Below are 22,528 nucleotides of genomic sequence, written 5' to 3'. Positions count from 1 at the left end.
TTAGCACATGAACTCTTTGTTTACCCAAAATGGCAGCAATAGAAATTCAGAGATAGGGAGGGCGCCTGGGTGGCTCAGTGGGTTAAGCCGCTGCCTTCGGCTCAGGTCATGATCTCAGGGTCCTGGGATCGAGGCCCGCATCGGGCTCTCTGCTCAGCAGGGAGCCTGCTTCCCTCTCTCTCTCTGCCTGCCTCTCTATCTACTTGTGATTTCTCTCTGTCAAATAAATAAACAAAATCTTTAAAAAAAAAGAAAGAAATTCAGAGATAGGGAGTAATACACAGATCTAGGTTAATTAGTTTAAGATGAAGCCTCTTATAGTGGTGGAGGAGCTTTGTATTACAGTGGTCTGTGAGGATTTTACAGGTTTATCAGAATTTTGGGGGGATGAATGTCGGCATGTGTCCATTTGAAAAATCTTTTCTTTTGTACCTATCATTTTCTCATTTTGAGGAAGAGTTTGATCATCTCCAATTGATGACGTTACAGATGAATTCATGGTAAAATTGACATTTGTGCTTCATTTTGATACCAAGATAACATTTTTATAGGTGAAGATGGAGGTAATTTTAGAAACATCTTGAACAAGGGTTGTGCTGAGGAAGAAGACAAGGAAGTGATCTATAATGTCTGCAAAATAGAATTCATATTGGAGAGTAGTTAAAAATAACATTGGAAATGTTGGCATCTGATTGCACCTCAGGTCATGTAGAGGTGACTCTAATGTCATGAAATTCCTGCCTTTAGTTCAGTTCAATAATAGCTGTATTCCTGAAGATAAATGTAGTGGTATGTGAAAAGACAGATGGACTGTTGATAGACTTTGAATAAGGTAGGTAAGGGAGGAGGACTAATAAAAAATTAATGTAGGTGACGTGTAGAATGTTCATGCCATTAAAATAAAATGAGATTTTCAAGGGTTTGAATTTGTGGGTTAGTAATGATATCTACATAATCTTCAAATTGTAATCAAATTATTTTCTGAGAGTCATTAGCATGCATGGGTGAAAATGATAATTAGAACCATTAGAAAGGAGGGGTACCTTCGTGGCTCAGTAGGGTTATGTGTCTAACTTTGGCTCGAGTCATGATCCTAGGGTCCTAGGATCTAGCCCCAAGTCTGGCTCCCTGCTCAGTGGGGAGCTTGCTTCTCCCTCTCCCTTTGCCCCTCCCACTGCTTGCTCCTACATGCTTTCTCTCTCTCTTTTGCTCTCTTACTCTCACCCAGCTGTCTCTTTCTCTCAAAATAAAAAAAAAAAAAACACCTTTTTTTTTTTTTTTAAGAGAACCATAGAAAGTGGAGGGAGGAAGATGTGCGTTTGGGAATACCTTCAGTAAAAGTCTTATTTGAAACATTGAGAGTGGATGAGACATTTAATGGAAAGCCTATACAACGTTAAGATTGAGAGAAAAGGATAAACTTATCCAGAAGCAGCTGAAGAATCAGAGCATGAAAGTATGATGATGGGTAGATATCCCACTAGAATTTGCAGTGATGAAGTATGTGAAGGAGAATGTTTTGAGAGGGAGGCTCAGTATAAAGTGTGGGAAAATTTGGAAATGCTGTAAAGAATATGCACTAAAAATTTCATCTTCCATTATTAAGTAAAAGAAAAAGCTTTGGGAATGTTTGATATACATCAGACAAAGAAAAAATGGACTTAAAAAATCTATAAGGTTTTAAAAGTGTGGATAAAATTTGTTAATTAAAAATTACATTCCATTCTTTTCTCAGAGCAAAATATAATAGCATGTCCTAGAACAGAAATATATACACATGTTTCTTCTCTCCACAAAGAGTGTAGTATAGTTTGCACTTCTAATTCCCAGACCTACTTCAGATCACAAGTTTTCTGAACTGGTTGATAACAGTAATCAAATTATTAGGAGAGAGATTGTTTTGCTAAGAATTTTCTAATCCCTCACACTACTCTAAATTGATTAAAAAAATAAATAAAAAAAAAGAAATCAGGCAAGGTGAAACTGGCTCTGCAAATTATGAACATAAGGAGATTTACTATTAAATTAAGGCAAAATAAGAATTTGGGCGGCGGGGAGGAGGGTTTGGTGCCTGGGTGGCTCAGTCCTAAAGCATCTGCCTTAGTGGACCGCAGGGTCCTGGAATCGAGCCCCGCGCTGGGCTCCTTGCTTAGCAAGCTTGCTTCTTCCTCCCCAATCTCCCTGAGTGTTCTCTCTCTCTCTGTGTCAAATAAACAAATAAAAATCTTTAAAATATATTTTTTTAATTTAAAAAACTACAGCTTAGCGCGGTTATGTGAATTCATTTCTTACCCTTTGTAGCCGCATGATGTCGCTGTCTACCATGAAGTCAACCTAGTTATTACAGTATGCAAAATCCATTCCTCCTATTACGGATTAGTTCCAGGAGTGCCCAGGGATGGCAAGCTCAGAAGAATTGGATTAACAGACTCTGGATCGCACAAAATTTATCTTAGCTGCGAGACAAGATCTTCTGATGGAAATAAAACAAGTATTTGACATGGTTATTACCCTGGAAAGCAGACTGGGATCTCAGTATCTGCTGCTCTCGCTTCTGCTCCTTACAGCGTGGGAGGAGGGCAGCGGCCAGGTTCATTACTCGGTCCTGGAGGAGGCCAAACACGGTACCTTCGTGGGCCGCATCGCCCAGGATTTGGGGCTGGAGCTGGCAGAGCTGGTGCCACGCCTGTTCCGGGTGGCGTCCAAAGGCCACGGGGACCTTCTGGAGGTAAATCTACAGAATGGCATTTTGTTTGTGAATTCTCGGATCGATCGGGAGGAGCTGTGCGGGCGGAGCGCGGAGTGTAGCATCCACCTGGAGGTGATCGTGGACAGGCCGCTGCAGGTTTTCCATGTGGAGGTGGAGGTGAAGGACATTAACGACAACGCGCCAGTGTTTCGTTTAAAGGAACAAAGAGTGCTGATTTACGAATCAAGACTGCCAGATTCTCTGTTTCCACTAGAGGGCGCGTCAGATGAGGATGTTGGCTCGAATTCCCACTTAACCTATAAACTCAGCTCCAGCGAATACTTCGCCTTAGATGTGAAAACCAACAGTGAGGACAATACACAAATTGCGCTCGTGTTAAGGAAATCCTTGGACAGAGAGGAAGCTCCCGAACATAACTTACTGCTGACAGCCACTGACGAAGGCAAACCTGAGCTCACTGGCTCTGTTCAGCTGCTGGTCACTGTGCTGGACGTGAATGACAATGCTCCCACTTTCGAACAGACTGAATATGAAGTAAGGATCTTCGAAAACTCTGGCAACGGAACAACAGTCATCAGACTGAATGCTTCTGATCGGGATGAAGGAGTGAATGGGGAAATTTCATACTCTTTAAATAGTCTTGTTCCAACCGCGGTTAGAGACCAGTTTAGAATAGATCCAAATACTGGAGAAATAGTAACTAAAGGGAATTTAGATTTTGAAAAATTAAATTTATACAAAATTCGTGTTGACGCGACGGACAAAGGTCACCCACCCATGGCTGGACATTGCACTGTTTTGTTGAAAGTTTTGGATAAAAATGATAACATCCCTCAGATTGCATTGACTTCCTTATCCTTGCCTATCCGAGAGGACGCTCAATCAGGTACTGTTATTGCCCTAATTAGCGTGTCAGATCTCGACATCGGTGCCAACGGGCAAGTGACCTGCTCACTAACACCCCATGTCCCCTTCAAGCTGGTGTCCACCTTCAAGAACTACTATTCGCTGGTGCTGGACAGCGCCTTGGATCGCGAGAGCGTGTCCAACTATGAGCTGGTGGTGACAGCACGGGACGGAGGATCGCCTCCGCTCTCCGCCACCGCCAGCGTGTCCGTGGAAGTGGCGGACGTGAACGACAACGCGCCGGCGTTCGCGCAGCCCGAGTACACGGTGTTCGTGAAGGAGAACAACCCGCCCGGCTGCCACATCTTCACGGTGTCGGCGCGGGACGCGGACGCGCAGGAGAACGCGCGGGTGTCCTACTCGCTGGTGGAGCGGCGCGTGGGCGAGCGCGCGCTGTCGAGCTACGTGTCGGTGCACGCGGAGAGCGGCAAGGTGTACGCGCTGCAGCCGCTGGACCACGAGGAGCTGGAGCTGCTGCAGTTCCAAGTGAGCGCGCGCGACGCGGGCGTGCCTCCGCTGGGCAGCAACGTGACGCTGCAGGTGTTCGTGCTGGACGAGAACGACAACGCGCCCGCGCTGCTGCCGCGGCCCGGCGCGGGCGGCGGGGGCGGCGCGCTGAGCGAGCTGGTGTCGCGGTCGGTGGGCGCGGGCCACGTGGTGGCGAAGGTGCGCGCGGTGGACGCGGATTCCGGCTACAACGCGTGGCTGTCGTTCGAGCTGCAGCCGGCGGCGGGGAGCGCGCGCAGCCCGTTCCGCGTGGCGCTGTACACGGGCGAGATCAGCACGACGCGCCCCCTGGACGAGGCGGACCCGCCGCGCCAGCGCCTGCTGGTGCTGGTCAAGGACCACGGCGAGCCGGCGCTGACGGCCACGGCCACCGTGCTGCTGTCGCTGGTGGAGAGCGGCCAGGCGCCAAAGGCGTCGTCGCGGGTGTTGGCGGGCGCCGCTGGCGCCGAGACGGCGCTGGTGGACGTCAACGTGTACCTGATCGTCGCCATCTGCGCCGTGTCCAGCCTGCTGGTGCTCACGCTGCTGCTGTACACGGCGCTGCGGTGCTCGGCTCCGCCCAGGGAGGGCGCGTGTGGGCCTGGGAAGCCCACGCTCGTGTGCTCCAGCGCGGTGGGGAGCTGGTCGTACTCGCAGCAGAGGCGGCAGAGGGTGTGCTCTGGGGAGGGCGCGCCCAAGACCGACCTCATGGCCTTCAGTCCTAGTCATCCACCCTCTCTGGTAGTGGGGGATATGAGCGAGCAACAGGATTTAAATGATGAGCATTGTGCCAAGGTAGGTCTGAATTTTCTTAATTAAGTTACACGTACATGAAATAGTAAATCCTTCCGTAGAATTTTTCTTTACATTATTCATTTTTTAAAAATTTGAATAAATTTCCTTAAGATAATCTGTTCATTTTTCTGTTAAGTATTGTAATCTATTTAGTTTGTTATTAGTCTTAATTTAAACTGGAATCAGACATTGTATCTATTTGTGGTGCATTTTTAATATGCATAAGTAGTAGCATTTTTCTAATTATTATGTAGAATTTTCATTTCTTTGCATTTGATCCAAATAGTGGTTAAATAGAAATTCAAGGGAACTTGCACTTTGATCAAGTAAATTCATATAAAATTTATATTCCTCAGACACTGCACATCTCTTATGTTTGAATTTTATTTGGTGTGTTGCTTTTCATGGAGATATTTCTTCTTCTTCTTCTTCTTCTTCTTCTTCTTCTTCTTCTTCTTCTTCTAAATATTTCTTCTTTTTAAAGAGTTTTTATTTGGGTGCTGGGGTGGCTCAGTTGTGCCTTCCACTCAGGTCATGATCCCAGGGTCCTGGGATCAAGTTCCCATTGGGCTCCCTACTTGCTCACTGTCTCTATCTCAAAAAAAAATAGAGATTAAATCAAGTTTTTATTTAAATTCCAGTTATTTAACTGTTATGTTAGTTTGATGTGTACAGTTTAGTGATTCAGCACTTTCATACAAAATTCGGGTTTCATCAAAAGTCGACTTCCTAAAAAAAAAAAAAGTCGACTTCCTTAATCTGGGTCATCTATTTAATCCATCACTCACCCACTTCCCTTCTGATAAGCATCAGTTTGTTCTCCATGGTTAAGAGTCTGTTTCTTGGTTTGCCTCTCTCCCTCTTTCCCTTTCGCTCTTTTTTTCCTTTGCTGATTTGTTTCTTAAATTCCACATATGAGTGAAATCATATGGCATTTGTCTTTCTCTAAGTTATTTAGCTTAGCATGATACTCTCTAGCTTCACCCACATTACTGAAAATGGCAAGATAGTTTTCTTTTTTATTTGGAGTTATATTCCATTATATATATATATGTATAATAACAAATATATATATATATATATATATATATATATATATATATATATAACATTTTCTTATCCATTCATCAGTCACTGGACACCTGAGCTGTTTCCATTTTTGGCTATTGTGGATAATGCTGTTATAAACATCAGGGTGCATGTATCCCTTTGAATTAGTATTTTTGTATCCTTTGGGTAAATACCCAGTAGTGCAATTGCTAAATCATAGGTTAGTCCTATTTTTAGCTTTCGAGGAACCTCCATTCTGTTTTCCAGAGTTGGTTACACCAGTTTTCATTTCCACCTACTGAAAGGGAATTCCTCTTTTTTCTGGTCCTAGCCAACACCTATAGTTTCTTGTGTTGCTGCTTTTAGCCATTCTGACAGGTGTGAAGTGATATTTCATTGTAGTTTTGATTTGTATTTACCTGATGATTAGTGACGTTGGTTATTTTTCATATGTCTGTTGACACATACATGTCTTTGAAAAAATGTCTATTCATGTCATCTGCCTATTTTTAAGTGGATTTTTCATTTTTGGGTGTTGGGTTTTACAATACTTAATGTATGTTGGATACCAACCCTTTATCAGATGTGTAGTTTGCTAATATCTTCTCCCATTCTGTAAGTTGCCTTTTAGTTTTGTTGATTGACTCCTTCACTATTTAGGAGCTTTTTATCTTGATGAAGTCCCATTAGTTTTTGTTTTTGTTTCTCTTGCCTCAGGAGATATATCTAGAAAGAAATTGCTATGTTCATGTCAAAGATGTTACCTCTTGTGTTCTCTAGGATTTTTATTGTCGCGCTCTCCCTGCCTGCAGAGATGACGCAACACCAACACACACACAGGTCGATGCACAAGCTCTTGTTTATTCCCTGGTCGATCTTTTTTTTCCTCTGCGGGGAAGTTCCCTTGCCTTATATAGGGCATAACAGCCAATCACAGAGGTGTTCACATGAACAGGAGGTTATCTGGGGCTCCTAGCCAGTGATGGCATGCGGTGTTCATGTGACGAGCCCGAGGTCACGTGTGGCCAGGGCGGATGTTTTTCAGGCTGTCCGTGCTATGTAGCCGGCGCCATCTTAGGGGCGTGACCCTGACATTTTATGATTTCAAGTCTCACATTTAGGTCTGTAATCCACTTTGAATTTATTTTTGTGTATTATTTTATGTAAGAAAATGGTCCAGTTTCATTCTTTTGCATGTTGCTATCCAGTTTTTCCAATACCATTTATTGAAGAGACTGTCTTTTCCCCACTGGATGTTCGTTCCTGCTTTGTTGAAGATTAATTGACCATATGGTTTTGTGTGTTCATTTCTGGGTTTCCTATTGTGTTCTGTTGGTCTCCGTGTCTGCTTTTGTGCCAAAACCATACTGTTTTGATCACTACAGCTTTGTAATATAATTCAAAGTCCACAATTGTGATGCTTACAGCTTTGCTCTTGAAGTTGCTTTGGCTTTTTGGGGTCTCTTTTGTTCCATACAAATGATAGGATTGTTTTTTCTAGCTGTGTGAAGAATGCTGCTGATATTTTGATAGGGACTGCATTATATTGCTTTGGGTAGTACTGACATTTTAACAATATTTGTTCTTTCAATCTATGAGGAGGAGATATCTTTATATTTTTTTCATCTTCAATTTCTTCCATCAATGTTTTACAGTTTTCAGAGGACATGTCTTTTACCTTTTTGGTTACGTTTATTCCTAGGTATCTTACTGTTCTTGGTGCAGTTGTAAATGGGATTTATTACTTAATTTCTTTCTGATGCTTCATTACTTGGAATATAGAAATGCAAAAGATTTCTGTATGTTGAATTTATATTTTGCAACTCCAATGAATTCATTCATCAGTTCTAGAAATTTTTTGGTGACATCTGTTGGGTTTTCTATATAAGGTATCATGTCATCTGCAAATAATGAAAATTTTACTTCTTCCTTGTTGATTTGGATGCCTTTAATTTCCTTTCATTTTCTAATTGCTGTTTGGGACTTTCAGTACCGCATTAAGTAACAGTGGTAAGAGTGGACATCCTTGTCTTGTTCTTGACCATAGAAGAAAAGCTATCAGTTTTTTCTCATTAGGGTGATACTAGCTGTGGGTTTTTCATAGATGACCTTTATTATGTTGAGGTATGTCTCCTCTAAACCTACTTTGTTGAGGGTCTTTATCATGTACTTTGTCAGGTGCTTTTTCTGCACCTACTGAAAGGATCATATGGTTCTTATTTTTTCTTTTGTTAGTGTTGTGTATCATGTTGACTGATTTGTAAAAATTGAACCACTCTTTCAGCCCAGAACTAAATCTTAATTGATCATGGTGGATGATTTTTTTAATGTATTAAATGTATTATTTAATGTATTTAATGTATTAAATAGATTTCGTTTGCTAATATTTTATTAAGAATTTTTGCATGCATGTCCATCGGGAATATTGGCCTGTAGTTCTCTTCTTTTTTTTTTTAAAGATTTTATTTTATTTTATTTGACAGAGAGAGATCACAGGTAGGTAGAGAGGCTGGCAGAGAGAGAGAGAGGGAAGCAGGCTCCCTGCTGAGCAGAGAGCCCGATGTGGGACTCGATCCCAGGACTATTTTAATTTTCACTTATTTCTGAGATCATGACCTGAGCGGAAGGCAGCAGCTTAACCCACTGAGCCACCCAGTTCTCTTCTTTAATGGAGTCTTTATCTGGTTTTGCATGAGGGTAATGCTGGCCTCACAGAATGAGATCAGAAATTCTCCTTCCTATTATATTTTTTGGAATAGTTTGGGTAGAATAGGTATTAACTCTTTTTAAAATGTTTGGCAGAATTTGCTTTGAAGCCCTCTGACCCTGGACTTTGTTGGGAGTTTTTGATTGTGGATTCAATTTCTTTACTGGTTATTGGTCTGTTCAAGTTTTCTATTTCTTCCTGTGTCAGTTTTGGTAGTTTCTATGTTTCTAGGAATTTATCCATCTCTTTCAGGTTGTCCAATTTGTTGGCATATGGTTTTTCATGATATTCTCTTATAATTGTTTATATTTCTGTGGTGGTGGTTGTTATTTATTCTCTCTTATTTGTGATTTTTTTCATTTGGGTCCTTTTGTTTTTGCTAAGGCTAGAAGTTTATCAATTTTATTATTTTTTTTAAAGAACCTACTTCCGGTTTCATTGATCTGTTGTATTGCTTTTTTAGTTTCTTTATCATTTATTTTCTTTAATGTTTATTATTTCCTTGTTTCTCCTGACTTTGGACTTCATTTGTTGTTCTTTTCTAGCTCTTTAAGGTGTAAGTTTAGGCTATTTATTTGAGATTTTTCTTGCTTCTTGAGTAAGGCCTGTATTACTATATACTTGCCTCTTAAGACAGCTTTTGCTGCATCCCAAAGGTTTTGGACCATCATATTTTAATTTTCACTTGTTTCCATGTACTTTAAAAAAAATCTTTTCTTTGATTTCCTAGTTGAGTCATCCATTGTTTAGTAACATATTGTTTAACCTCCATGTATTTGTGGTCTTTCCAAATGTTTTCTTATGGTTGACTTGTAGTTCCATAGCATTGTGGTTAGGAAAGGTACGTGGTATGATTTCAATATTTCTGTGTTTGTTAGGGACTGATTTGTGACCCACTATGTGACCTATTCTGGAGAATGTCAAGCCCCACATCAGGCTCCACGCTCAATGTGGAGTCTGCTTGAGATTTTCTTTCTCCCTAAATAAATAAATAAAATCTTTTTTTTTTTTTAATGGAGAAGTTTTCTCTGAGAGAATATGGAACATGATGGGCATTCCTGGGAACAGACAAACTTAAGTAAATATGTACACAGAAAATTCCAATGTGTCTAGAAACAGAATAGTCTGCTTTGGTCAAAACATATGGTTCTTACAGGAAAGAGTATGAGATAAGGCAGGAAAAGTAATATGTGAAAAAGGGTTTGGATAAGTTAGAGTACTAGACTAAGATTTTTTAAAAGATTTTATTTATTTATTTGACAGACAAGTGGGCATAGAGGGAGGCAGAGAGAGAGAGAGAGAGAGAGAGAGAAAGAGAGAGAGGAGGAAGCAGGCTCCCCGCTGAGCAGAGAGCCTGATGCGGGGCTTGATCCTAGGACCCCAGGATCACGACCCAAGCCAAACACAGAGGCTTTTAACCTAACCCACTGAGCCACCCAGGCGCCCCTAGACTAAGAAATTTTGACCCACCTCTGAAGTCATCTGAAAACTAAAAGTGTGAAGCAACAGGAATAAAAGGTGTATTTCAGGAAGATTTAGTGAAGGATAAATGGGGTTGTGGCAAAATAACACAATAAGAAGCTCTTGAAGTAATCCAGGGTAGCAGCAATATTTAGACCTCATTTAGGCAGAAGCAGGAGGCAGAAGCACTATGGAGGGCCAAAAGGTTGTGGAGCCTCATGCTGGGCTCTGTTTGGTGGCCTCTAAGTAGTGCACCCTTTGAGAACGCCATCCCGCAACAAGGAAGTCTCAGATGTTCTTGTGGCCCTGGTGACTAGTACCACTTATTGCCACTGAACATAGTTGGAACAGAAAATTGGAACATGGCAACAAACCCTTCAGGACAAGATTTCAAAACAAAAACAGAGCTTCAATCTTGGCAGAAATGGGCAATGAAGAAAGAAAGTTACTAGTGTAACCAATCTTCAACCAGATCATCCTGGAGCTAGCAATGCCCTCTCTTAAAAAGGACTTTCAGGGGCACCTAGGTGGCTCAGTCAGTTAAGCATCTGACTCTTGATTTCAGCTGAGGTCATGATCACAGGGTCATGAGATGGAGCCCAGTGTGGGGCTTGCTTAAGATTCCCTCTCTCCCTCTCCCTTTGTCCTTCTCCCACCCATGCTTGTGTGTGCACATGCTCTTCCTCTGAAAAAAAAAAGACTTCCAGGTCATGTGAGCAGCAGCATATAACATTCCAGCAAAAAGTGAGTTTGCAGCATGCATGCACACATTCATCTGGATGCTTCATAACTCAGGATTCTGCATTTGGGAATCATATTCTTCCTCTTTTACCTCTCCCTGACCTAGAATTAAGGAAATATTTGTAATGAAAGTGACTTCAATATCAAATGCACAAACTACTATCATCCAGATACTATCATTCAGAATTGAATTCAGTGACTTCCAGAATTTTATTGAACATTTATAATTTTTGCTTATTTAATAGAAGGGTATGTGTAAGTCAAAACAGAAAAGGAGGGTTGCCAGGATGATGTAAGCTTTGGAAGTGGTATTATCTGAGTGACTGATTATGTTACTTATGGCTGTAAATTTTTTGTAATATAGCTTGATTTTTTTTACTCTAAATCAGGCTCTGATTTGGATGGTCACATAATTCACTCCTGCACCCCCAACTAGTTGGGCTAATATGTCCACAATAGACTTTCAAGAACCATTTATAGTACTTAAATCTAAACAAATGAGGATTTTTTAAAAATGTGAACCAGTAGGCTTAAGTAAGTTATATTCATATTTATTGTTTATAGAACAGATATCAATGTACCTTTTGAGTTTATAGTCAACATGCCATCTTGAAATACTGTTTAACTCACAACTAGCTCCCCTCTTCTCTATTTTAAAAGGAAATCTAAGTTAAGACTAAGACTACCAATCAGTCTTAAACATTTTTATAAAGCTACACCACTATAAGTTACATGACTAAATGGTATTAATGACAATTAGTTTTGAGAAATGTAGTTTTGAAAATTCTACATGCTTTTATTTAGTGTTACTACATAAATGGTATGCTTCTGTGTTTTTATTCTCAATTTTTTGCTAATTGAAAACATATACAAGTTAGAAAAAACTCATTTAGGCAGGTATCAAAACTGGAAAACAATATGGGTGTAATTATTTAATTTGCACTTGGAAACGAATGAAACATTCAAGAAAATTTGCTCTGTGAAGTAAAATTAAAAAGGATAAAACACCTCAAACTTGATTAAAGGACTGCTCTACGTCTGACAAATGAGCACCAACATTTATCTAATGAAATAAATTTGTTATGAAATAACAAATTGGAGGTTGTAAAAACAGGTAGATATCCATAAAATGTGGAGCTTAGAAAGGATGGAAAGAATAAAGAGATAAGAATGACAAACTTTTGGAACAGAGTTTATAAATTCTGATGAAAAGAGAAATTCAGAATACTTCCTCCATGCAAAATTCATTTAATACAAATGGTTCTTCTTCAAAGATTCCCTAAACCTTCTATTATTGTATTTTTTCAGAAGTATATGAATTAGTTGCTTATATCCCTTGATTCCTAAAAACAAACAAATAATGCTTCTAAGTTTTTCTTCCGCTAGTAAATACTTGAGATCTTGGATTCCTAAGAGGGACCAAGAGTTCTCTTAACAGAAACCTAAGAAAATGGAGTAACCTGAACTCTGAACAAATATTTTAAAATATTTTAGTGTTCCTTCCGTGATTCACTTTATTGTCAGATTTTTATTTTAAAACTGTAAGAAAATGTGTTTTCAAGGCATAAGGAGACCACAGTAATGGTCACACTAAAGATTTAGAAGTTAAGTTTCTTACTGCTTTAAGTAAGCATGAGAATTGTGGTCCTGTGCTTTAACGAAACTGAAGGGAAAAAAATCAGAGGTTAAAATAAAACAACACTTATTAATAGAAAGTTGGTATTTGTAGTCCGTACTTACTATTTGGCCACATGATGTCGCTCTTTACCGCGAAATTTTCTCATTCAAGACAAGACTAAGTCATCCGTTTTCATACTGGAAAGACTCCTCATTCTGTTTCTCTAAACCGACGAACAATGGCGAGCGCTTCAGGATAGTAAGGAAGAGATGAGAAGATTCCTCCAGATTTTGGGACACGTTACGATTTGAATGAAAAAAAAAAAAAAAACAATTAATTTGAAATGGTGTACTCGAATCGAGGCGACCGGGAGCACCGGCATCGACTGCTGTTTTTTATAATTCTCACAGTCTGGGAGCCTGGAAGCGGCCAGGTCCACTACTCGGTCCTGGAGGAGGCTAAACACGGCACCTTCGTGGGTCGCATCGCCCAGGACTTGGGGCTGGAGCTGACGGAGCTCGTACCGCGCCTGTTCCGGGTGGCGTCCAAAGGCCACGGGGACCTTCTGGAGGTAAATCTGCAGAATGGCATTTTGTTTGTGAATTCTCGGATCGATCGGGAGGAGCTGTGCGGGCGGAGCGCGGAGTGCAGCATCCACCTGGAGGTGATCGTGGACAGGCCGCTGCAGGTTTTCCATGTGGAGGTGGAGGTGAAGGACATTAACGACAACGCGCCTGTGTTCCCCCAGACACAAAAGAATCTGTTTATAGCAGAATCCAGGATGCTAGACTCTCGGTTTCCACTAGAGGACGCTTCGGATGCAGATATCGAGGAGAACGCTCTGTTGACTTACAGACTGAGCCCGAACGAGTTTTTCTCTCTGGACGTACCAACAAATGACGAACAGGTAAAACCTCTTGGACTTGTATTACGGAAACCTTTAGACAGGGAACAATCTCCGGAACTTCATTTATTGCTCACGGCCACTGATAGAGGCAAACCTGAGCTGACTGGCTCCGTTCAGTTACTCATCAAAGTGCTGGACGCCAATGACAACGCCCCCGCTTTCGATAAAACACTCTATGCCGTGAAATTACCAGAAAATATTCCCAATGGAACTTTGGTAATTAAACTGAACGCCTCAGATTTGGATGAAGGCTCGAATGCTGATATTATTTACTTATTCTCTAGTGATGTTTCCCCAGATATAAAATCTAAGTTCTACATTGATGCCATAAACGGAGAAATTGTAGCAATAGGACATATCGATTTTGAAGAAAGTAAAACCTACAAACTTCGAATAGAAGCGATCGATAAAGGCTCCCTACCACTAGCTGGTCACTGTACAGTTCATGTGCAAGTTTTGGACGCTAATGATAATGCTCCTGAGTTGACTGTTACTTCCCTGTCTCTCCCTATCTCAGAGAATGCTCAGCCGGGCACAGTCATCACCTTGATTAATGTGTCTGACCGAGATTCCGGAGCTAATGGGGAGGTGACCTGCTCATTAACACCCCACGTCCCCTTCAAGCTGGTGTCCACCTTCAAGAACTACTATTCGCTGGTGCTGGACAGCGCCTTGGATCGCGAGAGCGTGTCCAACTATGAGCTGGTGGTGACTGCACGGGACGGAGGATCGCCTCCGCTCTCCGCCACCGCCAGCGTGCCCGTGGAAGTGGCGGACGTGAACGACAACGCGCCGGCGTTCGCGCAGCCCGAGTACACGGTGTTCGTGAAGGAGAACAACCCGCCCGGCTGCCACATCTTCACGGTGTCGGCGCGGGACGCGGACGCGCAGGAGAACGCGCGGGTGTCCTACTCGCTGGTGGAGCGGCGCGTGGGCGAGCGCGCGCTGTCGAGCTACGTGTCGGTGCACGCGGAGAGCGGCAAGGTGTACGCGCTGCAGCCGCTGGACCACGAGGAGCTGGAGCTGCTGCAGTTCCAAGTGAGCGCGCGCGACGCGGGCGTGCCTCCGCTGGGCAGCAACGTGACGCTGCAGGTGTTCGTGCTGGACGAGAACGACAACGCGCCCGCGCTGCTGCCGCGGCCCGGCGCGGGCGGCGGGGGCGGCGCGCTGAGCGAGCTGGTGTCGCGGTCGGTGGGCGCGGGCCACGTGGTGGCGAAGGTGCGCGCGGTGGACGCGGATTCCGGCTACAACGCGTGGCTGTCGTTCGAGCTGCAGCCGGCGGCGGGGAGCGCGCGCAGCCCGTTCCGCGTGGCGCTGTACACGGGCGAGATCAGCACGACGCGCCCCCTGGACGAGGCGGACCCGCCGCGCCAGCGCCTGCTGGTGCTGGTCAAGGACCACGGCGAGCCGGCGCTGACGGCCACGGCCACCGTGCTGCTGTCGCTGGTGGAGAGCGGCCAGGCGCCAAAGGCGTCGTCGCGGGTGTTGGCTGGCTCCGCTGGCGCCGAGGCGGCGCTGGTGGACGTCAACGTGTACCTGATCGTCGCCATCTGCGCGGTGTCCAGCCTGCTGGTGCTCACGCTGCTGCTGTACACGGCGCTGCGGTGCTCGGCTCCGCCCAGGGAGGGCGCGTGTGGGCCTGGGAAGCCCACGCTCGTGTGCTCCAGCGCGGTGGGGAGCTGGTCGTACTCGCAGCAGAGGCGGCAGAGGGTGTGCTCTGGGGAGGGCGCTCCCAAGACCGACCTCATGGCCTTCAGTCCCAGTCTTCCTCCGTGTCCTGGATCTCTAAATGCAACGGAAGATTCAGAAGCTTCTTTGGAGTCCTCTGGAAAGGTGGGTTACTCAAATATTTTATTCACTATATATTTATTTTCGAAGTGTGAAAAACATTCTTATTTGCAGACGGGTCTTTTGAATAGTTTTTACTCATTTATTCTAGAGATCTGCGAATATTTTATTTATTATTCAGAAGTTGAATACTTTAAGTTTATACCTGCCTTTTGTATTTTGACTTCTAATTACGAATCATTAAAAACCATTCATTGAGTACTATTTAGTGGGTGCTGGAATCAATTTTATTTAAAACCTGTCATGGGAATCATATTGAATTCCTAAAGCCGTGCTGCCACTGCACCTGAAAATTATTCGGTGAAAAGTAAGTTAGTTGCTACACATTAAGTATACTTCAACACCAGTCCGTCATTTATTCATTTCTTTAAAAAGAAAATCTTATATATTTATTTGAAAGAGACCGTGTGCGCGAACACGAGAGAGAGGAGGGCAGAGGGAGATGGAGGATTAGACTCCGTGCGGAGCTGGGATGTGGTGGCTGGATCCCAGGAATCTGGGATCCTAACTGGAGCAGAAGGCATAGCCTTAAATGCTTAACTGACAGAGTCATCCAGATGCCTCTCATTTCTAAAGTTTGCATGATACTTTAGTATATAATCTATTGTTTAAAAGAAACCCAAAGTGGCAATATATAACTGTCTTTTCTACCTTTCTCTGGATGGATACTAAAGGCATGGTTGGCCAGCACTACTCAGTGTTTATTATTTCAATGAATAAATTTCAGTATACCCTAGAAAACACTTACATTACTTTAGGAATCTAATTCTGACAACAAATGCTAGAAATATAACTTTCATTTCAACTTTTGTAAAATATGTTTCTATATACTTGGTTGAGAATATTGTGGTATATTGTTTGAGAATCTTGTTTACATTTAGAAAATTTCTTGAAATTCATCTTTTATCTGATATTGGAGAAAATACTTCCTTGAGGTACTTTCTTTTTTCAAAAGACTTGTTACTTTTTACTGAAATTTTTGTTAGTATACATACATGTTTGTGCATTACAGATATATGTATATTCTAAACTTTGAATTCTCTTGAAATTTAGTCTATAACTTTAAAAAGTTACCCATATCAGGGGAGATGATGATTTACTTTTTCTCTCAATATTCTGAAAGACAGAAATGTGGAGATGGTAAATTGCACCTTTAAACTCATTACATATTAAATTTATATTTCCTGAATTGTGGCATGTGACTTTCAGATTGGTGGTTCTTCATACTGTGTTTAGTCCAAGTTTTTGTTTTCTAATTTATATTTTAGAAACTTCATTTGTACTTATGTTGAGTTTTGTTACATGACTTATTTTTCTATTCCAGTATTTTTTATTGTGTTAGATTTTTAACAAGATATTCCTTTTTTTAAAGATTTTTTTTTATTTATTCATTTGACAGATAGAGATCACAAGTAGGCAGAGAGGCAGGCAGAGAGAGAGGTAGAAGCAGGCTTCCCGCTGAGCAGAGAGCCCGATGTGGGGCTCGATCCCAGGACCCTGGGATCATGACCTGAGCAGAAGGCAGAGGCTTTAACCCACTGAGCCACCCAGGCGCCCCAAGATATTCCTAACTGAAAACTCAGGAGAGCAAAATCAGTAGCTTTGAGAATAGAGTTACAATAAAACCATGAAAGTGCAAGTAAAAATCACTTAAATAATATGTTTCAATATTTTCTTTTCCCTTTTAGAGGACATGTTTGGCATATGTTACAAAGCAGTTTATTTTCTCTTCATTATACATATACATATATATATGATTTATTTATTTGTTTATTTAAAAGATTTATTTATTTGTCAGAGAGAGGGAGAGAGAGAGCACACACACACATGCAGGGGGAGCAGCAGGCAGAGGGAGAGGCAGACTCCCTATGAAGCAGGGAGCAGGATGCCGGACTCCATCCAAGGATCCTAGGATCATGACCTGAGCGGAAGGCAGAAGGCAGACACCTAACGACTGAGCCACCCAGGTGCCCCTTTTGCACTGTATTTCTTTCATAACTTGAGTATTCTCTGAACTCCTGTAATCAATCCTGTCCATGTCTGTCAGCATAATTCACCTTAAATAAAATATATTTGTCCTTGTACTTTTCATGTGCAAGAGCAACTGAATCAGAATTTGAATGGACTTTAACATAAGATCAGTCTAAAGAAGTAGAAAAGTATAAAAACAATTTATTAGAATAGATGAATCAATTAATTAAATGAATTGGGCCCAGGTATTTGATTATATGTTATGTGGATTATGTGGATTGAGGAGTGCTAGAAATTTAAACACCCTGCCCCACTCCTTTAGTCTCTTAGAGCTAGTATGATTTATTATTTACTATGCCTTCTATAATTATACATTTTATTCTTTATTATTGATGGCTGTATTGATATAATTGGTAATTTTGTCCTTAATATTTGTTTTCTCCTGATTATGGGCTATCATCATATGCAAATTTTCAGAAGATCAGTGAACATGTAGCAAGGAATTTACCTTTTACATCATCAGGAAGCATGAGCACACTGTAATCTCTTTTATAAATCATAACATCATTAAAGTAAATAAATTAACCTTTGGATAAGACCAAAGTTCCTATTATTAAGTTTTCCCTTCTTGGGAAAAGAGAATTTTCTCTTTTTTTTTTTCAGTAGTGTAGATATATTAAAAGAGAATTTCAGTTGCTGAATATTAGGTTCCAAGGACTTTGAGAAACAAAATATTTTTACTTCAGGTAGTGATGAAGAGCTTTATTGACACTGATAAAACTATTAGATAATTTCAAAATTGTAATGGGGTCCTTGAAAAGATTAAATATAACAAAGATGAAAGCACTTGTCTCTGCAAGTGGAAATCACACACTTTTGAATTATTTTATTTAGAATCACAATTAAGGTTATTTTTGCCCATGTAAGATGCATATCAGAAAGCGAAACTTCTCCCTGTGTAACTGATTTCTCACTAAAAGTACTTTTCTGTTTTCCTAAAGACCGGAACCAGCAATCAGCCTGTGCAGTAGTAACTGTGAAGGCCTTGCACAGTTATAATATTCTACAGGTAATATTTTTTTTTTTACCAAAAAGCTTATTGTGGTCTTAACACAATGTGAAAATAAATGTGGCTAAATTGAGGACTGAGAATATTGCCATTTATGAACCACTCACTCCCCTTAAGGTACAATCCTAGGCATATAATATATCATAATTCATACAACCACCATATTATTATTGTATGAATGTTATAAAACTGAAAAGAGACAGAGAGGTAAAATTATTTTCCCCAGGTCACACAACTAGTAAGTTTAAGAATAGGAATCAGAATGGAGGCATTTCTTATGTTAAAGCCAGTGATCTTCTCTCAACGAACTAGTGATGACTGAAATTTAGGGGTTTTAAACAACTTAGAGAATTGATTCTTCAGATTAGTGTCTACTAAGTTTTATTTAATCTCAGATAATGACAAAGAGAAGTGAATTGAGTATCAAAACTTGAAAATATTTGGGGCTCCTGTCTTCAGCTCAGGTCATGATCTTAGGGTTCTGGGATCAAGTCCCTCATGAGGTTCCTTGCTCAATGGGGAGTCAGCTTCTCCCTCTCCCTCTGCTCCTCCCCGCCACTCGTTCTCTCTCTCTCAAATAAATCAGATCTTAAAAAAACTGGAATTGGTCTAAAATTGTCATCCAGTGAAATACTAATACACTCAGTATATACAAATATGAAGACTATTTTCCAAAATAGCTAATGATAATCATTGCTGGGGAAGAAATTGCTTCTCTGAGGTTCTCCACTCAGGAAACCCTGCATACTCAGGAGTATGCAGTAATTATTGTTATATACAAAGGAGACATCATGTGAACTTTTGGAGATCTGTAGAGATACAAATCCATCAAAATAGAATGAAAAGCGATGACTGAAAGACAAGTTAAACGCACGGAATTGTACTTACACATTCAGCCACCGGATGTCGCTGTCTTCCACGAAATGTTTTTTAGAACAAAGGCATAATCTTGTTTCTCAAGGATAGAAAGGAGCTACGTTCTCAGATTTCAGCCATTTATGATAAAATTAGATGTAAGAAGTCGAATAGGATAATTCAGAGAACATGTTTCTTCTAGACCGCTGGTTCATCAATTTGTAAATCGGCAGAGAGATAGGATGTTGGTCTACACACCCAGCAACCAAAGAGCTTTGCGCCTCCTCTTGCTTCTGCTTCCCGCAGCCTGGAAGGCGGGGAGCAGCCAGCTCCACTATTCCGTCCCGGAGGAGGCCAAACACGGCACCTTCGTGGGCCGCATCGCTCAGGATTTGGGGCTGGAGCTGACGGAGCTCGTACCGCGCCTTTTCCGCGTGGCGTCCACGGGTCACGGGGACCTTCTGGAGGTAAATCTGCAGAATGGCATTTTGTTCGTGAATTCTCGGATTGACCGGGAGGAGCTGTGCGGGCGGAGCGCGGAGTGCAGCATCCACCTGGAGGTGATCGTGGACAGGCCGCTGCAGGTTTTCCATGTGGAGGTGGAGGTGAAGGACATTAACGACAATGCGCCGGTCTTCTCCGTCTCAGAACAAAAGCTTTTAATACCCGAATCCCGACTGCTTGACTCTCGATTTCCGCTAGAAGGCGCATCTGACGCGGATGTTGGAGAGAATGCAGTGCTTACCTATAGACTCAGTCCAAATGAGTTTTTCATTCTTGATATTATAAACAAAAAAGACAAAGGCAAATCCCCAGTGCTTGTTCTAGAAAAAATGCTGGATCGCGAAGAAAATCCTCAGCTTCAGTTGTTATTAACTGCAACGGATGGAGGTAAACCGGAATATACTGGATCTGTTACTTTGCTGATCTTGGTGGTGGATGCCAATGATAATGCGCCTGTATTTGACCGATCCGTTTATGAAGTTAAGATGTATGAAAATTCAGCGAACCAAACGTTAGTAATATGGCTAAATGCGTCTGATGCAGATGAAGGAATAAACAAGGAAATGATATATTCATTTAGTGCTTTGGTTCCATCCAGCATAAGGAGGAAATTTCTAATGAACGAAAAAACGGGAGAAATAAGAGTAAATGATGCAATTGACTTTGAGGACAGTAACACTTATGAAATTCATGTAGATGTTACAGATAAAGGAATCCCACCTATGGTTAGTCACTGCACGGTACTAGTGGAAGTTCTGGATGAAAATGATAATTCACCTACGGTGGTTATCACTTCTCTGTCACTCCCGGTGCGAGAAGATGCTCAGGTGGGCACCGTCATCGCCCTGATCAGCGTGTCTGACCGTGACTCTGGTGCCAACGGGCAGGTGACCTGCTTACTAACACCCCACGTTCCCTTCAAGCTGGTGTCCACCTTCAAGAACTACTATTCGCTGGTGCTGGACAGCGCCTTGGATCGCGAGAGCGTGTCCAACTATGAGCTGGTGGTGACTGCACGGGACGGAGGATCGCCTCCGCTCTCCGCCACCGCCAGCGTGCCCGTGGAAGTGGCGGACGTGAACGACAACGCGCCGGCGTTCGCGCAGCCCGAGTACACGGTGTTCGTGAAGGAGAACAACCCGCCCGGCTGCCACATCTTCACGGTGTCGGCGCGGGACGCGGACGCGCAGGAGAACGCGCGGGTGTCCTACTCGCTGGTGGAGCGGCGCGTGGGCGAGCGCGCGCTGTCGAGCTACGTGTCGGTGCACGCGGAGAGCGGCAAGGTGTACGCGCTGCAGCCGCTGGACCACGAGGAGCTGGAGCTGCTGCAGTTCCAAGTGAGCGCGCGCGACGCGGGCGTGCCTCCGCTGGGCAGCAACGTGACGCTGCAGGTGTTCGTGCTGGACGAGAACGACAACGCGCCCGCGCTGCTGCCGCGGCCCGGCGCGGGCGGCGGGGGCGGCGCGCTGAGCGAGCTGGTGTCGCGGTCGGTGGGCGCGGGCCACGTGGTGGCGAAGGTGCGCGCGGTGGACGCGGATTCCGGCTACAACGCGTGGCTGTCGTTCGAGCTGCAGCCGGCGGCGGCGGGCGCGCGCAGCCCGTTCCGCGTGGCGCTGTACACGGGCGAGATCAGCACGACGCGCCCCCTGGACGAGGCGGACCCGCCGCGCCAGCGCCTGCTGGTGCTGGTCAAGGACCACGGCGAGCCGGCGCTGACGGCCACGGCCACCGTGCTGCTGTCGCTGGTGGAGAGCGGCCAGGCGCCGAAGGCGTCGTCGCGGGTGTTGGCGGGCGCCGCTGGCGCCGAGACGGCGCTGGTGGACGTCAACGTGTACCTGATCGTCGCCATCTGCGCCGTGTCCAGCCTGCTGGTGCTCACGCTGCTGCTGTACACAGCGCTGCGGTGCTCGGCTCCGCCCAGGGAGGGCGCGTGTGGGCCTGGGAAGCCCACGCTCGTGTGCTCCAGCGCGGTGGGGAGCTGGTCGTACTCGCAGCAGAGGCGGCAGAGGGTATGCTCTGGGGAGGGCGCTCCCAAGACCGACCTCATGGCCTTCAGTCCCAGTCTTCCTCCGTGTCCTGTCCCAGACGGAGAAATGGAAGAGCAGTCCAATGAAGGGGATTACTCTAGGAAGGTGGGTTATTACTTTTTTATTTCAATATGTTGTTTGGTAAATAATATTTTATTAACCGCTTTCTCCCCTCATATATGTCTCAGAATATCTCCATTCTTTCTAATATAGAATATTTCTGGAAAACCTCAAATATTTCTAGTAATATTTAATATAATATAATTTATTTTAAAAGCTCCTTTTGGGGGGCATCTCCTGGCTCAGTGGTAGAGCATGTGACTCTTAAACTCGGGTTGTGAGTCCAAGACCCACTTTCGGTATGCAGCTTACTGTAGAAAATAAAGAAAGAAAAGCTCATTTTGTAATTTGTCTAGTGTATCCTGTGCGTCAAGTTTTTCTTGATACTTCAATTTTTTAAATTATTCAACTTATTTTTAAGTATTTATAGTTCCAACACAAATATTTGATGTAGTTTGTAGGTTTTGGGTTTTTTCCCCATAAACTAGTGTCTTTTTTATGTTACATGTATTTATGAGATTAGTACTTTAACTAGTACTTTATTAGTAGTTTAATTTTTAAATCTAAATTTTGAATGACCCTCTTACCTTAAAGACTACTCTGATCATTTCTCTTCAGGGTGGATATGTGCCTTTTCTCTCTTATTAAAGAATGTGGGGGAGTGCAGGAAGGGGGGCTCAAGTCATGATCCCAGGGTCCTGGGATGGAGCCCCACATGGGAGGGGGTTCCCTATTCAGTGGAAAGCCTGCTTCTCCCTCTCCAGCTCCCCCTTCTTGTGCACACACTCTCTCTCTGTCAAATACACAAGTAAA

The 22,528-nt window shown here is 43.2% G+C and overlaps 3 protein-coding genes across 3 annotated transcripts in view; all 3 read left to right on the top strand.

The window, feature by feature from the left end:
• The window catches only part of LOC116586455 (protocadherin alpha-C2), a 183,647-nt gene that overhangs the window by 32,117 nt on the left and 129,002 nt on the right, over positions 1 to 22,528 (top strand). The window lies entirely within an intron of this gene.
• On the top strand, positions 2,326 to 4,891 carry LOC116586457 (protocadherin alpha-6-like). Its single transcript, XM_032336466.1, is given in 2 exon segments — positions 2,326 to 4,774; positions 4,776 to 4,891. Coding segments are annotated over 2 exon segments (2,370 nt in total). The 5' UTR covers positions 2,326 to 2,476; the 3' UTR covers positions 4,848 to 4,891.
• LOC116586458 (protocadherin alpha-7-like) overlaps positions 12,372 to 22,528 on the top strand; it is a 106,192-nt gene continuing 96,035 nt past the window's right edge. Inside the window, 2 exon segments of the mRNA XM_032336467.1 lie at positions 12,372 to 15,091; positions 15,093 to 15,214. Coding sequence (XP_032192358.1) covers positions 12,818 to 15,091; positions 15,093 to 15,170 — 2,352 coding nt within the window. The 5' untranslated portion in view covers positions 12,372 to 12,817 and the 3' untranslated portion in view covers positions 15,171 to 15,214.

This window comes from Mustela erminea, chromosome 3 (assembly GCF_009829155.1).
Source record: "Mustela erminea isolate mMusErm1 chromosome 3, mMusErm1.Pri, whole genome shotgun sequence".
In the NCBI taxonomy this organism is placed as follows: domain Eukaryota; kingdom Metazoa; phylum Chordata; class Mammalia; order Carnivora; family Mustelidae; genus Mustela; species Mustela erminea.
Note: the sequence above shows the minus strand (reverse complement) of the source record. Positions and strands in the feature narration are given on the sequence as shown.